The sequence below is a fragment of the Chrysochloris asiatica genome, unplaced genomic scaffold (genome assembly GCF_000296735.1).
Source record: "Chrysochloris asiatica unplaced genomic scaffold, ChrAsi1.0 scaffold00046, whole genome shotgun sequence".
Classification (NCBI taxonomy): Eukaryota; Metazoa; Chordata; class Mammalia; order Afrosoricida; family Chrysochloridae; genus Chrysochloris; species Chrysochloris asiatica.
Window position 1 is genome coordinate 1,466,411 of NW_006408564.1, and position 15,202 is coordinate 1,481,612.

The 15,202-nt window shown below is 42.5% G+C and overlaps 1 protein-coding gene across 1 annotated transcript in view; it reads left to right on the forward strand.

Moving 5' to 3' along the window:
• Positions 1-226: 226 nt before the first annotated feature.
• Positions 227-15,202, forward strand: part of CACNA2D3 (calcium channel, voltage-dependent, alpha 2/delta subunit 3) — a 1,461,104-nt gene continuing 1,446,128 nt past the window's right edge. Inside the window, exons 1-2 of the mRNA XM_006862056.1 lie at positions 227-386; positions 1,065-1,146. Of these exons, the coding sequence (XP_006862118.1) occupies positions 265-386; positions 1,065-1,146 (204 nt within the window). The 5' untranslated portion in view covers positions 227-264. The remainder of the gene's footprint in view (positions 387-1,064; positions 1,147-15,202) is intronic.

Consider the following 15,202-nt stretch of genomic DNA (forward strand, 5'->3'; position numbering starts at 1 on the left):
AGGCGGGGCTGGGCAGCCGCCGCTGCAAAAGACGCATCTCCCTCCCTCCTCCCATGCCCGCCTTCCTCTCCATCTCTCTCCCTCCCTCCTCCTCTTGTCCCTCCCCCTGCTCCTTTTTCTGCTCCCCAAGTGAGCAGGGCGCGCAAGAGAAGCAGGCGGGGCGGCGCGGAGCTGGCAACCCAGAGCGCTCGCCTGCCGCCCGCTCCGCGCAGCTTCCCGTGGCCACTCTTGTCACTGCCTCTGGCGCGTCGGAGGGAGCCCAGCATGGCCGGGCCGGGCTCGCTGCGCCGCGCGTCCCGGGGGGCCTCAGTGCTCCTTGCCGCCGCACTTCTCTACGCCGCCCTGGGGGACGGGGTGCTCTCGGAGCAGCAGATCCCGCTCTCCGTGTAAGTGCTGGGTCCTGCGCCTCCGGGGGAGGGTACTTAGCGGCCTCCGACCTGCTGTGCCCAAGTTTGGGAACCTGCAGGTGCGGCTGTGCAGGACCTGCGGCGGGCGCTGATTTCACCTTTCGCACCTGCTTTCTAGGACCCGCGTAGGGCGGCGAGGTTTGGTAGGGTCCTTTTGCTTCCTTCCCGGGGTTGGCGAGTTAGAGACCTGGAGAGACTTACCTTAAGTGTGGTACCAACTTTGGAGCCTGTTTACCTAATCCAACTTACACGGGTCTTTAATTACCCCCTTCTTTGCTGTCTTACCAGTTCAGTGCTTTTTTGGAGAGGGGGGAGGGTGAGTTTCTGCCCACTCGTCTTCACCCGGTGATATTAGTTTGGGTAGTCAAGTCCGTAGGTAATTAATGAATTAAAACCCAGCGGTCTTTTTGTAGAGCTTGAGAGACTTTGCGCATTTTGAACTAAGAGACCCTCTTCGGACCCCCCTCCAGTGCTGCGCTCTGCAGTTTGATGCTGGCAATTTCTACCAAGGCGCTTTTTCTTTAATTTCTTCTCCGTTTTTCTAAAATATGATATCGCTCTGCTCCTTCAGCCCCAACCCCGTGTATGCGTGTGCGTGCGTGCGTATTGAGTGTGATACGGGTGGTACATTTCTTCCCGTGCCCTTTCTCCCTGCAGGGTGAAGCTCTGGGCCTCTGCTTTTGGTGGGGAGATAAAATCCATCGCTGCTAAGTACTCGGGCTCCCAGCTTCTGCAAAAGGTAAGGTTTCAGTGGTGGCAGGAAGTGATGATTTTTTTTTTTTTTTCCTCCCAGCACAGAAAATGGAGGCAGATTTAGTTTTCCAAACAAACGTGAGCCCGGAGCAGCATCAGTTATCAGAGGTGTCTTTGACCCCCGTTTCTTGGCATTGCACTGTGCAGTGACTTCTTCCTACCAACCAGTTATTTTTAGATGACACTTGATTCTAAACACAAAGAAAAGCAGGATACTCACTTGCACTGTCCTGGCTTGGGCTCGGAAACAGTGTTTTGCACAGCTCTCTTCTCAGTGTCGGTATTGCTGTTTCAGTGTGAAAGCAGATGCTCTTCTGACCAAAAAAAAAAAAAGCGAACTTCATCCAGGGCAGAATGAGTGCCTGTTTTATGATGCCTTTCACCTTGTGTTGGAGGCATGAGGTTCAGTGTATCAGAGAAAGAGGCTGCCCTATTGTTTGTCATCTCTGCAGTTGTACAATCCCATTATTCCCCAATCATCTAGACCCAGGGCTGGGATGCATTACATCATTACAGATAAGGAGAATGAATGTGGTTATCTTTCCACTCAGCTGCACTGTCTGGTAATAACCTATGAGAAGAGTCTGCAAACTTAAGAAATTGGTCTGCGTCCATATAATTCTGGAGAGTAATGAGAATGGAGAATTGATTATTGGGATGTTATCAGAAAAAGCATCAATTTTAATTCAAACAGGAAGCATTATGCTTAAAATTACAGAGTGAAATATATTCCCCCCTTTCCTCCGTGAAATAAAGAGGGGGAAAATGGGTTGAAGAGAAAAAATTAGTATGGTTAAGAAATTTTCAAGTTAGTAAACCAATAAAATTAATCCAAATATTCCTCAGTGATAGAAAATAAATTAGCTTTTAGGAGACAATGGTCTGAAAAGGATTACAAACAGCTTAAATTGTTAACTTTTAAGCATTTTTAAATGTGTTTTTTTGGCCAATGTACCATATGTGTTATGCATGCTGCTTGGTAACCAAGTACGTATTTTATTTATGGCATTCCACTTCAAAGAGTAGCATTTTGGGGGGACGTTATATGAAACAGTTTGCCACATGAAATCCAGATATCATAGTAATGCATCATTCTAAAATGGAATGACAGAAATTATCTGGTTATGAATTGCCAAAAGCAATTCCTTTAAATCCTGGAAAGATTGTTCAACTTAGATATTTGGGAAGGAATTCTTTGAATTATGGGCAATTGATTAAAATTTGAGGGAAAGATGTGCTCTGATGGAAGTTGGTAAGGGATGTATCTGTAACCTACCTGGAAACTACAGGAATTCCATTTCCTTGGTAGTCTTTTACTCTGGGCAAGTCCCTATCTTGCTTTGGCATTTTGCCCCTGTGTGTTAGATGTTCATGTCAGAGTTCTGGACTATCACATTGTGTATTTGCCTTATCCTTTTTAAAAATAGAACATTTTAAATAACTTTAAAGAAATATTTCTCATCTGAATGTTATAGTTTACTTGTGGCAACTCTGACAAAATTCCTTCAGAGCCTGTGATTTTTTTTCCCTTTTATTTTTATGGTTATGCATACATATTTTCTATCTAACATTTTATAGGAACACATGAAAAAAATTTTTTTTCCTTTCCTTTTCTCTAAAGTTAGTACACACACACAAACACTCTCACTGAATAAAACCCCATCAACCCTATTATTGGAGTCTATAATAGCAAATTAGGAACAGCTAAAATGCTTCTCTTACCTTCTCATCAGCATCCTTTCTGATACTGAAATCATAAGCCTAGCTTGCTTTTGTCATGTGTGCAGCTTGACAATTGTGTGATTATTTCCAGCTGTTTATGGCTTTGTTGTCATTTCTTGCTGCTGCCTGGTGTTTTTTGTACTCTGATGCCAGGGGAAGGTAAGGTGTTACTGGGCATTAGGTTTCAGGGTGGGTATCTACTCTAACACTTGAATTGCAATCATTGCCAAAGGGGTCCTGAAATGGCACTTTGACTTACTTGGCAAGGACTTTCCATAAGTCATGCATAGATTGTACTGGGTTACTCATGGAGCTCTTTTGTAGGTATCTTTTTGGCCATCTAGGTCTCTTGCTTGCAAATGTGACTATATCGTAAACATTAACCATGAATATTGGTTTAGAGAGCTCGGAGTATACCTGAGGTGCTCTGAGTATGGAAGCCATAACCTCACTCAGTAAAGTAAGGAGATGGCAATTTCTCTCTAGCTTATTTTCAAGTTTCTGTCCATTTGTATGAGGTTGCCAGGGAATTACTCCTCTAAGTACAAACTGTAGTACCTTTCCATCACATCACTGCAATCTGAACAATTAAGATGCTCTCAGAATGAGGTAGAAAACTTGGCTGGAAAATGCATTTGCACTTTGTTAAGAGGACTCCAAGGTGACAGTACCGTGTTGCATAAGAGAATGTAATTGTACTTTTAAGGCATGGTCATTTCAACTTGATTTTCAGTTAGTTATATGCCATACCACCATATAATTTTATATATCCTATGCGATTTCTCTAATCGACACTTGGTGTTATAAATCAATGTAGTATGTTCATTTTTCAAATGGGAGCTAAGTAAATTTTGCACTAAGACAAAAACTGCACAAAGTAGTTGTTTTTGATATAAGTTAAATAATAATTGGCCATCTATTTTAAGGTATTTGGAGACTGGGAAAACTGCCATTTTGGTAACAGATTTTTATTAGGTAATATACTTCACAGTGGCACTGTTATTGCTGATTTTATTAATGTAAATCCAAGCATTTGACAGCGTACCTCATTGTCATGGCTTCAGAAGAAAGACTTTCACCAATTGTTTCAGTGTCTCATGCCAAGCTTTTCACTACATTAGTTTATAATAATAGGTGTTCAGCACCAGACTTCCTTCTTTTTGTCCTTGCTGGATATAGAAATAGGAAACTATTCCTTATAAAGAGGATCTTGGTGATTTTATGAAACATAGTGAGTTGTGTTTTAGCAAAGTTGTATGTCTTCAATACAGAATGGAAGAGCATAGGGCTTGTGTGTTGGAGCTGAGTTAACCTCGAGAGGTTTTACACTTGTTACAGAACAACGGGTCCTGCAAGGGAATGCTGGTGTGCTGTATGTATGCCTCCTGCCTGCCTTAGCCAGCAGGTACTGCAGGGCTTTCGATTTACTTCAACTTTTAATTAACTTTCCTTTTTGACATAGTCATGCCAGTATTCTGTTGTTGCTATCTTGCTTTATTTTTCCCCAAAGAATGCACTTTGTTTGAATTCTTTTGGGTAGGCATAGTTTCATTACCTCTATATTGTGGGATTCTGTGTGACACATTCTAGTAGGTCTGGTAATCTAGGCTGTTAAACTCAGGGGCTGTACACCTACCTCTAATATTCCAAATAGAAGACATGATTCTCATTTCATCCTCCTTGGGGAGAATTCTGTAGGTGTTGGGTTTACCATTTTGTTTAAACCTGTATTCAGGGAATGAATGTCCATTGGAATGAAAGGTTCCAATGGCATGTTCCAGCATGGTGATGGTACACAGTGGAGATACAGGTTATGTGTACTTCTGTCATTAATACTAGGAAAGAATTGACATTTACCTCAGATACCTCACATAGCACTTACCGAGCATGTATGAGCACTTCTTGGAATGTGACCCCAGGCTTTTTGTTATCAAGTATTTATTGAGGGGGTGGCTTTAATAGACACACTTGATGTCTCTATCCACAGAACAGAGCCAGTAAAGTAAAAGGTTGGTTCTTTAAGCCATTCTGATAATTATGACTTTTCATCAATGTGGAAATCGATGGACTTTTAAATAATTAAATCTGAGTCTTCACTTATCAAAAATTTGGTAGGAGTACCTCCCACCCATAAGAAGCCTGGCACTCTATAACCTGCTTTTATAGGGGAGGCACTAGGCATTGTTGGTGAATAAACACGATTACTTAACTATCTGCAAGATTAATTCATTCATCCTGTGCTGCTGCTCTTTCAATATACGGCATCACCTCACATCACTGGACTTTTTCCCCTTGCAGATTATTTTTTTTTTAAGTCTTCAAATCTCTGAAATAATACTTTCAGTCTTTCAGGCTAGATTTATAGGTATCTTTAGCCCAATCAAGAGGACATTATCAGAGTATGGTTAGCCAGTTAACATCCAGTTTGTGCAATCTTTCCCAAACATTATATCAAGTTTCACTTGTCAATTCATACATGGGTACTTGCTGTCTAGATCAAGCATTTATGTGTGTATGTGTATGGATTTGCTAATTTTTTGTCTGAGTATCTTTGTTGTTAGTATATTTCCTTCATTTCTCTACTTCTCTGTTTCTTTTAATTTATTTGCTGCTGGCTATATTTCTACTTTGATTTTTCTTTCCTTTAGAAACTACTACAGCTCGTGCTGGTCAAATTTACAGATGGTAGTGAAAATTAAGGGAAATGAAAATACAAGCATGGTTTTCTCTTTAAGGGGAAGCTTTTTAAACTCTCATGTTGACTATTAATTTTGACTGACTGGTATGGTGACCTCAGGCTGGTTTCATTTTATTATTATTTTTTTTCACTATGAATTCCTGGGTTTAGGTACACACATGAATATCAGAACACCTAACAATTATGACATCTTTTGGACACGGGCAAGTACAATTAGTGTTTCCTGCTTGTGATGAAGATATAACTGTATATGAGGATGAACAAGAGTAATAAAAACATGAAACTGTTCTGCTGAGCACCTGCGATCCTTCCAGGTCTTTCGTTTTTCTGCAGTTGTAAACCTCTGTACACAGAAGTGCAAGCTTGAGCTTTCCACCTTTTTCAGTCACTAATTGATCCTCGTTTGGTATTTAATGCTCCGCCTTGCATTGACTGATAAATGACTTGCTGTGTTGGGCTTACTTAAGGAGCATGCATTCTCACAGAGGCGCTTTGTTGTCTGTCTGTCATTAATCTAGATTTGCAGTCATAGATGCCTGTAAATGGGCTTTTCCTTTCTCCAGGTATGCATTCTTCGTCAGGAGATAGTGACCTTTAACTTCAGGGGACCCCCATCTACTGCAGTCACATTACTTGTTCAGACCATCTCACGAGTGGAGAATTTTGACAGATTATGTGGTCCTTGGGACACTATGATTTGAGTTATGCGTTTGCAATGGGTGAGACTGAGAAAAAAACCTTAGAAAATGCCAATCTGTGAATTAGCTTGTAAGACTTGTTTTTCTTCCGTGTTTTATGGAAATTTTTATATAAGACATGTAATGGGCTATGTTTCATCTGAGTGACAACAACGATGCCTTGGTGTAGCGGTCCGTGAGAAGAGAGGTTCCTAACGTTAGGCTTCTGGCAGCACTGATATAATCTTTATAAGTCCTCTTAGGCAGAACAAACAAACCCCAGCCTCTCCTTCAAAGGGAGAAACTGACATAGTGAGGAAGAGGAGGGTGCTTGATTTCTCTGGATTGTACCTCATATGTAATTAGGATCCAGTCAACTCCACCTGAGGTGGTTATTAAGGAAATGGAAAGCTGGACTCAGAGACCCCTTTACAGTGCAGTCCTCTGACCTGTGCAACAACTTACCTTTGGTCTATTAGGCATTTGTGTTGCTGGTGCATTTTAGGGGATGACTGTGTGCGTAGTCTATATCAGTTTTCAGAAGAAAGTTATTTTACAGGCACAACTTTGAAAGGGGTCCAGCAAGTTTGTAATCAATGGTAAGCGTTTTAATTTCTGTTTGCTTTGAACAGTGCTGACTGTGGGCCTGCTCCAAGGCTGTCCAAATAATGTATTGCATTTACCAATTGTATTAAATTTATATGTTGTATAGCTATCCGGTTACCCCAAATTGAGATTATGAAAATAAGCAGTTTGGAAGCCAAACTATTAATGGGCATTTCAAGTCCATATTGGAAAGGAAAGCATTATCTCTTGACAAGAAATAGATGGTCATTTCTTCACATTGTGCACATCTGATGATTTATCTTGCTTCCCGGTATTGGAAAACCGTGCCCTCCCAAGGTTAAAAGAGCTGTCATTTATGTAAATGATCTGGACAGGCAAGTTGGGCAGGGCTGCAAGTGACAAAGCAAGCTTCTGGTTATCCACTTTAGGTGAAGCAACTGCCAGTTGCTATTTGGGGCTTGCAAATGTGATTACCATTATACTTATTAAGTTTGTGTGTATGTGCATATATGCACGTACCAGGAAAATGGTTGCTGCTCATCCCAGAATGTGCCAGATGCTGCCTGCTGAGGGGAAGACTGACTGTTGTTGTCCACTTGGGCTGTTAGGTTGGCTTGAAAGAGTGAGTCAGGGTGCTAGGGCAGAACTGAATGACCCAGTCCACCATGAATTTGTCCAACATCTGGGCAGGACCAGCTACTTAATTTGTAAGATCCAGTGCATAGTGAAAATATGAAGCCTCTCGTTCACAATTATTAAGAATTTCAAAATGGCAGTAGCAGAGCATGAAGCCAAGTGAGAGCCTATGGAATAGCTAGCCCTGGCTAAGACTCTTTTAGGATAGACTGTCCTCATTTTGACTTTTTCTCCTTTTGCTGGGTAGCTTGTCCTCTGAACCTGCTTTGTTATTTCTATCCAGTATTGGAAGTGTCCCTTGCCCAACTTAGTTCCTTCTCCAATGAAATAATGTTCTGATATTTTGAGCTCTAGAATAATAGGTTGAGTGCTTGGAGCATTTTCAGAGATGCATATCTTTGGAGATGCATTGTTTTTAAAGAGAACATCACTGGCCTAGGGATGCTGGCATCTTTTCTGTATGCCTTTCCTGAGTGGCCTTGGGCAAATCATTCAATCTAATAGCAATAACAGCTAGTATTAGTTCTGCAGTTCCCGCATAGGAGATATGATAACTATTTTACATATGCCAACTTATTAAATTCTCTCCACAACCCAGTGAGGCGGGGACTAGTATTCAACCCATTTTACAGTTTCAGAAGGTGAGGCTCACAGAAGTAAAGTGGTCTTCCCAAGGTGACCAGCTAGTGGGCAGCCAGCTGGACTTCCCGAGTCTGACCATGGTGCTGTGCTCCTTTGTCTTTGTGTGATCATTTTCGACCCTGGTTCTGCTTTGACAAAATGTGAATTGTGCCTGTACTTCTCTACCTCATGAGTGTTTGGGAAGATGTGATGAAATAGCATCTGGAAAATTACTTCAGAGACAAAGCCTGGAATAACAGCTGAGAGGACACAACCTTGGAGTTGGATTTGAATCTCAGATCTGCCTTTTCCTAGCTTGATGACCTTGGACGCTGAGTTTGACATTTCTGAATCTGTATGCTTAAGTATAAAAGCAGACCAGTACATTCTACTTTACATCCTATGTTGTTGTTGCCGTCAAAGTTGGTTCTGACTCATAGCGACCCTATGTAGAATTTCTGAGAGCCGCTGATGTGTTTGAACTGCTGACCTTGTGGTTTATCATGTCTGCTGATATCCACAGCTTATCCTGTGGCACCACACCAGGGCCCTATGGTAAGTTTTAAGTGAAATAAAACACACAAAGTTCTTATCATGGTGATTGACATATAAAAGCTACCTACCAGTGGCTCATGGTCATCATACATTGCAAGCTTTTCAGATACCTTTATGGAAACATAATCTCTGGTAGCGTAACCTCTGGTAGCATAGTGGTTACGAATTGGGCTGCTAACCTCAAGGTCAGCAGTTCAAAACTACCAGCCGTTCCTCGAAAGATGATGCTTTCTGCTCTCATAAAGATTTACAGCTTCAGAATCCCTGTGCAGGGTCACTATGAGTTGGAATGGACTCCACAGTACTTAGTAACAACAACAATGTATGAGATCCATGGAAATACGTTAACTAAGTAAATAAACAAGTGACTGAATGAATGAGTGAGTGTCATTTGGATGTAGAAAAGTGATCCCAACTTACTACCTGATGGGGAAGAACTCATGGAACCAAGACCTGCAGAGGAGGGTACAACTAAAGTAACTCCCTTCAGCTCCCATGTGGTCAGCTTGCTTCTTCTGAGGGTCGGGGAAGATGCCCAGTAGGACTAAGTAATCCTCCTGATTACTCTATCTCCTCCCTTGCTCAGTCCTGCTGTAAAGTTAGCAGGGACTGCCCCACAGTCCAGAGTAAGGCCCAGTACAAGCACACACTCCCTCCACTGTGGGAACTCATCCAGAAGCCAGATGTGGACACTCCTGATGCCTTCTTGGACAGTATTGTAGGCATATTACTTCCTAAGGAATTCTTTCTGCTTCGTCTTGGAGAATTAGACTTCTCTCAGTGACATTCTGGGAGTAATGCTAGAGACCAGTCAGTGGACAGTTCATCTTGTTGGGGGTGGTAGCCTTCCTTCATTCAAGGGATAGGTAAGTGACGTGATGTGTGGAGCCATGTTACCATGTCACAGGAGGCACAAAAGGGCAGGGAGCTAATGGCCCATGTTCACTGCCTCTGTTGGTATGCCCTCCTCATTTTCAGAACTTCCATAAGAAAACTTCCTGTCATTGCCTTTTCACCTTTGGGCACCTGCAGTCTAATGAATAAGTGACACTTGCCACTCCATTTTGAGTAGACACAGCCACAGTGATTAGAAGTCATGGTGGTGGATTTTTGCTATTGTAAAAGTTGCTTGTACATAAGTCTGTTAAAACCAGCACCAAAAGTCAGTCTGCAGTGAGTAATGAAAGTCAAACATGCACAAGTTTTGGTGGTTCTCACTGGACTGAATAGTTCAGAAAAGTGCTCAGGAGGCACTTGTGTCTACAAATACTTCAGAGTTACAGAGTTTGGCAACTCCACGTACGTCATAACTGTTCAGGTAAACAAGAGTTTTGATTGGGGCAGAACCAGAAGGAAATGGGTATTTTTCTTGATGTGTTGAGAAGCAAAACAGTCTCTGCATTAACCCTTTGTGACCCAATTATTTTCTGCTTTGAATTTTTTGTTGACGCCGTTTATTTTCAGTAATGGAAGGCATGCTGAAATGAAGGGAATTTTTTGGTGGTAGTATTTATTTTGGTACAGTTATTTGGGACATATATGTCCCAAGTGGACTCTGGTGGAAGGATTGATGGAGTAATTGTACAGGTCTCTGCCAGGTGGAAGCATATGTTACAAATGGGATAGTAGCTTCCCTGAAACTCGGAGAAGCTTATAATGGAGGTGGGCAGTATATGTTTTATAAGTCATTAAAGGGTTAAATTGGTAATGTAAGGCATCTGATCTTTAGTCCCATTGTTGTTGTTGTTGTTAAGTGCCATTGAGTTGGTTACCACCCATAGTGACCCTGTATATGGTTTCCAAGGGGCAGCTGGTGAATTTGAACTGCTGACCTTGTATCATGGTGGTCATTTTATCTCCCTTTCACAAATTGGGCTCTAGTTCATATAGGTGGAAGAGCTGACTCTTACCTGCTGCCATGTGGTAGGCTAGGACTCAGACTCAGGCTGCTTTGACTTGCAAGCCAATGCCTTCTCTCTGCTGCTCATGCTTCCTGTGCAGGTAGATTGCCCCTGAGCATGGATTCCCTCTTGCCATTTCTTTTTTTAGGTGGGGTTCCTTGGTACATGTTCTTCTGGCAGCGAAAACCAGCTTTGTGTGTTGTTGGGCCTCCATAGGGCTAGGAATGACTTCCGCCTCCTGAGCAGGTAGAACCATTCCTCAGGAAGGCTGGAATGGAGGACTGATGGCAGAGGAGAGGCAGTGGTGTTGGGTAAGCCCTTTTGGCTGTTATTGGCCTGGAAGGTGGAGCTGCCAGGGAAAGGGAAAGCTTTACCAGGAATACAGTCTCAGCTCAGACATGATGACTGGACTCTTTGGCAGAAAACCTGATTTCTGCATTTTCCCCTTGTGTTATTCCAGAAAAGTCAAATCATGGTTCATTTGTTTGCTCAGGTCCCTAAGTATGGTGAGTGTGTTTATCAGACACTTCATGATTCGACTTTTCCTGACACATCGGTGCTGTGGGTTGAAATGGAAAGAAGGGTATCATTGTGTAAACTTAACTCTGCACTTTCTTCTTCATTTCTTGAAAGTTACTTACTCTTGATTCCCAGGAGGGAGCCAAATGTCTGATTTTAGAAGAATCTAGATCTTTACTAAAGCGGGTATTGATCGTTCCGTGGCAGAATTCTTCCCTTTCACATGAGAGACTCAGGCTTGATTCCTGGCCAGTGCAGCTCCTGGGCAGCTATATTACCTGTCTGTCAGTGGTGGCTTGCATTTTGATATGATGCTAATCAGTTTTTAAGTGAACTAAGATAGGCTAGGAAGAAAGGGCTGGCAATCTACTTCCAAAACACAGTCATTGAAAACCGTCCAATCGACAAGCGATCATTGGAATGACACAGGACTGAGTAGTGTTGCATTGCATTGAGCATGGGATATACCATGAATTGGGAGCAAACAACAAATTTACCACAGTACACCACAGATTTCTATTCAACAAACCATGTACAGTTGAAAAGTAATTAAAGAAGAGAACAGGTTTGGGGTTGAATCTTTCAGCTTAATCTTTCTGAGCCTTGGTTTGCTTGTTGGTAAAATGGAACTAATAAAAGTCATAGGGCTTTGATAAAATACATGTGAAGTCATTTAGAACAACATGTGACCCCTAGGAAGCCTTAGTTCCCAGGCTACTCTCTCATTCAGATTACCCAGCTTCACTATTAATAAAGAGCAAAAGAGGATCCCAGAATTTCTGTTACTTTAATCCCATGATGAGTTCATAAAATCAAGGCAATGTATGTCATGCACATTTAATGTGACTGAAGAACAATGGCAAACAAAAGCATTTAATATATCTCCAGGGAGGTAGCGCTTGTTTTTTTTTTTGCATTCTTTCCCAAATTCCCCAATCCTGTCCTTTGCACAGTGAAGGTGGGCAGTAGTGGTGGGCTTCCAGTTTGTGCTTGCTATATCATTGTACTGTAATTTGCAAAGCAAAGTGAAAGGCAGAAAAGCAGGAGCAGGCACTCAGCATTTTGTACCTGTGCCATCCATATGCCTTCCCCATTGTGCGTTGTGGAGGCAGAGGCAGGAAAATACTGTAGAAAGAACACTATGTGTAGGAGGTAGTAAATCCAGTGGACACAGGTTAGTCCTTGGCCTTGAATCACAACATACAACTTTACTCTTAGCCTCCTACCAATTACCATTACCAGCTAGATTTCTATTAATGTAACATGAACACATCATCTACTAACAGTTCAATGGGTGTAGATTTTTGTCCCACTGACATGATAGTCACTTGGCTTCTGGGATAGCAATGCTGAAGTTTGAATATTTTTTCTTCTCAGCTTTGACCTGGGTCCTGATAGAAGGATGTTTTTGCACATAGGTTTAGCACACATGCTCTCATGGCATGACCCTCAGGCAGCCTGTGAGAGTGCGGTGTGCTCATCGACAAGGGTGGTTTCCCTTTTGTGAATAAGAGTTGGAAACTAACTTAAAATCCCTGTCCTTCGCCAACTTGGAGTAGTTTCGAACATCAGGAGTCATCTGGTTGCCCTGGAGTAGGATGCATGCAGTTCTCTCTGGAAAAGGCTGACAGATCTCTTTTTTAAAAAAGACAACGATACACATTTAGCAATAAAGGAATTTTAGAGTTAGGGATCCATAGCTGCATTTGCTACTGAACAGTGAGGTTTCCAATTTATTATTATTATTATTTTTCTAACATGAAAGAAATGCTTTATGAAGAATGGGAACATTGTATGGACTTAAAAGGAAATCATAGAATTGTTGGTTTTTATTTTTTTCTTTTACATTTTTAATTGTGGATTGAGTGATAGCTTACATGGGAGAACATCAGCTTTATACTCATCCTATTGAATTTCGTTTCACTGAAATGATTACAGTCCCCTCCATGCATCATCATTCAACAGTATTTGCTTCTATTCCCTCGGTGTTGTTTTTTTTTCTTTCGGCTGTACACCAAAACACTCAGGAATATATACAATCATTCAAACAACCAAAGGGCATACCCTGCAAGTCTGCCCCCTGGCCAACAGCACACAGCCCCACTCTCACCATGAATCCAGAGTCCTCAGCCACTCCTTCTCTCCACGTCATCATCTCTGCCTCCGTCTCTGGCATAGCTGCTTCTCTGGATAGGGTTCCACGCTATCTCTGCTCTCATCTTCTCCCTTTATGGTCCCAGGGTCCTCCGCTTCTGGATTGCAAGATCAACCACTCCCCTCCTTTTGTTACAAAATGTCTACCTTTACATTTGCAACAATTGCAATCAGTCCTGATAACAATTACCCACTATTGAACCACAAGAATCTTATCTCCATCTCCTTTCACCAGCCCCATCTGTTGTTACATGCCATTGAATTGGTTCCAACCATAGCGACCCTATATAGGGTTTCCTAGGAGCGGCTGGTGAGCTTGAACCACCAACCTTGCAGTTCAAACGGCTTTGCAGTCTGGCACATTAACCCATAGCCCCATCTAGACAGGTTGGAAACCATGCAGTGGAGAGTCTACCTTCCCTTGCACCCTCTGAAACTAAACTCCCTCTTGAAAACTTGTAAGCCAGTCACTTTGTGCCTTTATAGCCACCCCTCCCCCGGCATTTTATGTAGCCAGTGTCTAAGTTGCCCATCCCTAACAACTCTGTGTACAGAGGGGGTGGGAATGGTCCTTGCTGTGAAGATTCCTTCCCTCTTTGAACTTATACATCCATAAGTATAGGTCAAGTTCTTAAAATTGTAGTGGATTATACTTTTTTTCTCTCTTCTTTCTTCCTCTAGTCAAATTCTGATCATCCGGCCATTGGAGCTAGGTCAAATGGGTGCTGTCTGCATCTCCCCTCAGTTCATATCAGCTGGATGCTTCACTTTCCTCTCTAGCCCTCCTGTCGATGGGCTCAGGAGTCCCCAGGTCTCACCATACTGCTGGCCAAGAGTTATGGCTGGTCTTGGGAAGGTAGAATTGGGTAAAGTTGAGAGTCTTAGATTTGGAGTCAGGCCCATCTGAGTTAGAACCCAGGTGCTATTGTGGACTGGTTGTAAAACCATAAAATCCTAGCAAGTCAGTTGCTGAACCTCAGCATCCTCATCTATTAAAGGGACACATTAGTAGTAACTTCTCGGGTGCAGTGGAGAGGACCAAATGAGACGAGGCACATTGAATGCTAAGCAATGAGTGGCTCATAGGAAGTGCTTAGGAAAGATGTGCTATTGTTACTTTCCTCATTATTCTCAAGGATTTGCTCCCTTATGCCAGGAAGTGCTGGTTGCTGAACATCAGGTCATCTGGAGCCCTTGCTTAGTGGCCACCAGAGCTGCCCAGCACTTAGTCCCACATCAGCTTTTTAGAAAGCAATAATAATGATATTAATAGTGATATTATTGTTGTTGTTAATTACCATTGAGTCAGTTCTGACTGATATAGACCCGGTATAGGGTTTCCGAGGAGCAACTGATGAGCTGGAACTGTTGACCTTGCCATTCAAACTGACTTTGCAGGCCAGTGCATTAACCTGCAGTGCCACATCAGGACTCTGGTAATAATGATTTTGTTGTTGTTAAGTGCCGTCGAGTTGATTCCAATCCATAGTGACCCACTCTGTATAGGTTTTCCGAGGAGTAGCTGCTAAGCTTGAACCGCCGACCTTGCAGTTCAAATGGCTTTGCAGTCTGGCACATTAACCCACAGCACCACACCAGGACTCCGGTAATAATGATTGTTGTTGTTGTTGTTAAGTGCCATCGAGTTGATTTCGACCCATAGCAACTTTGTATAGGGTTTGCAAGGAGCAGCTGGTGAGCTTGAACCACTGACCTTGCTGTGCAAATGACTTTGCAGTCTCACGCATTAGCCCACAGTGCCACACCAGGACTCCAGTAATCATGATGTTATTAAGTGCTGTGGAGTCTTTTCTGACCCATAGCGAATCTGCATAGGGCTTCAAAAGGGTGACTGGTGAGCTTGAACCACCAACCTTGTAGTTCAAAAGGCTTTGCAGTCTGGCGCATTAACCCACAGTGCCACACCAGTACTCCAGGAATAAGAATGTTGTTGTTGTTATCAGGTGCCATCGACTCGGAACTGACTCATAG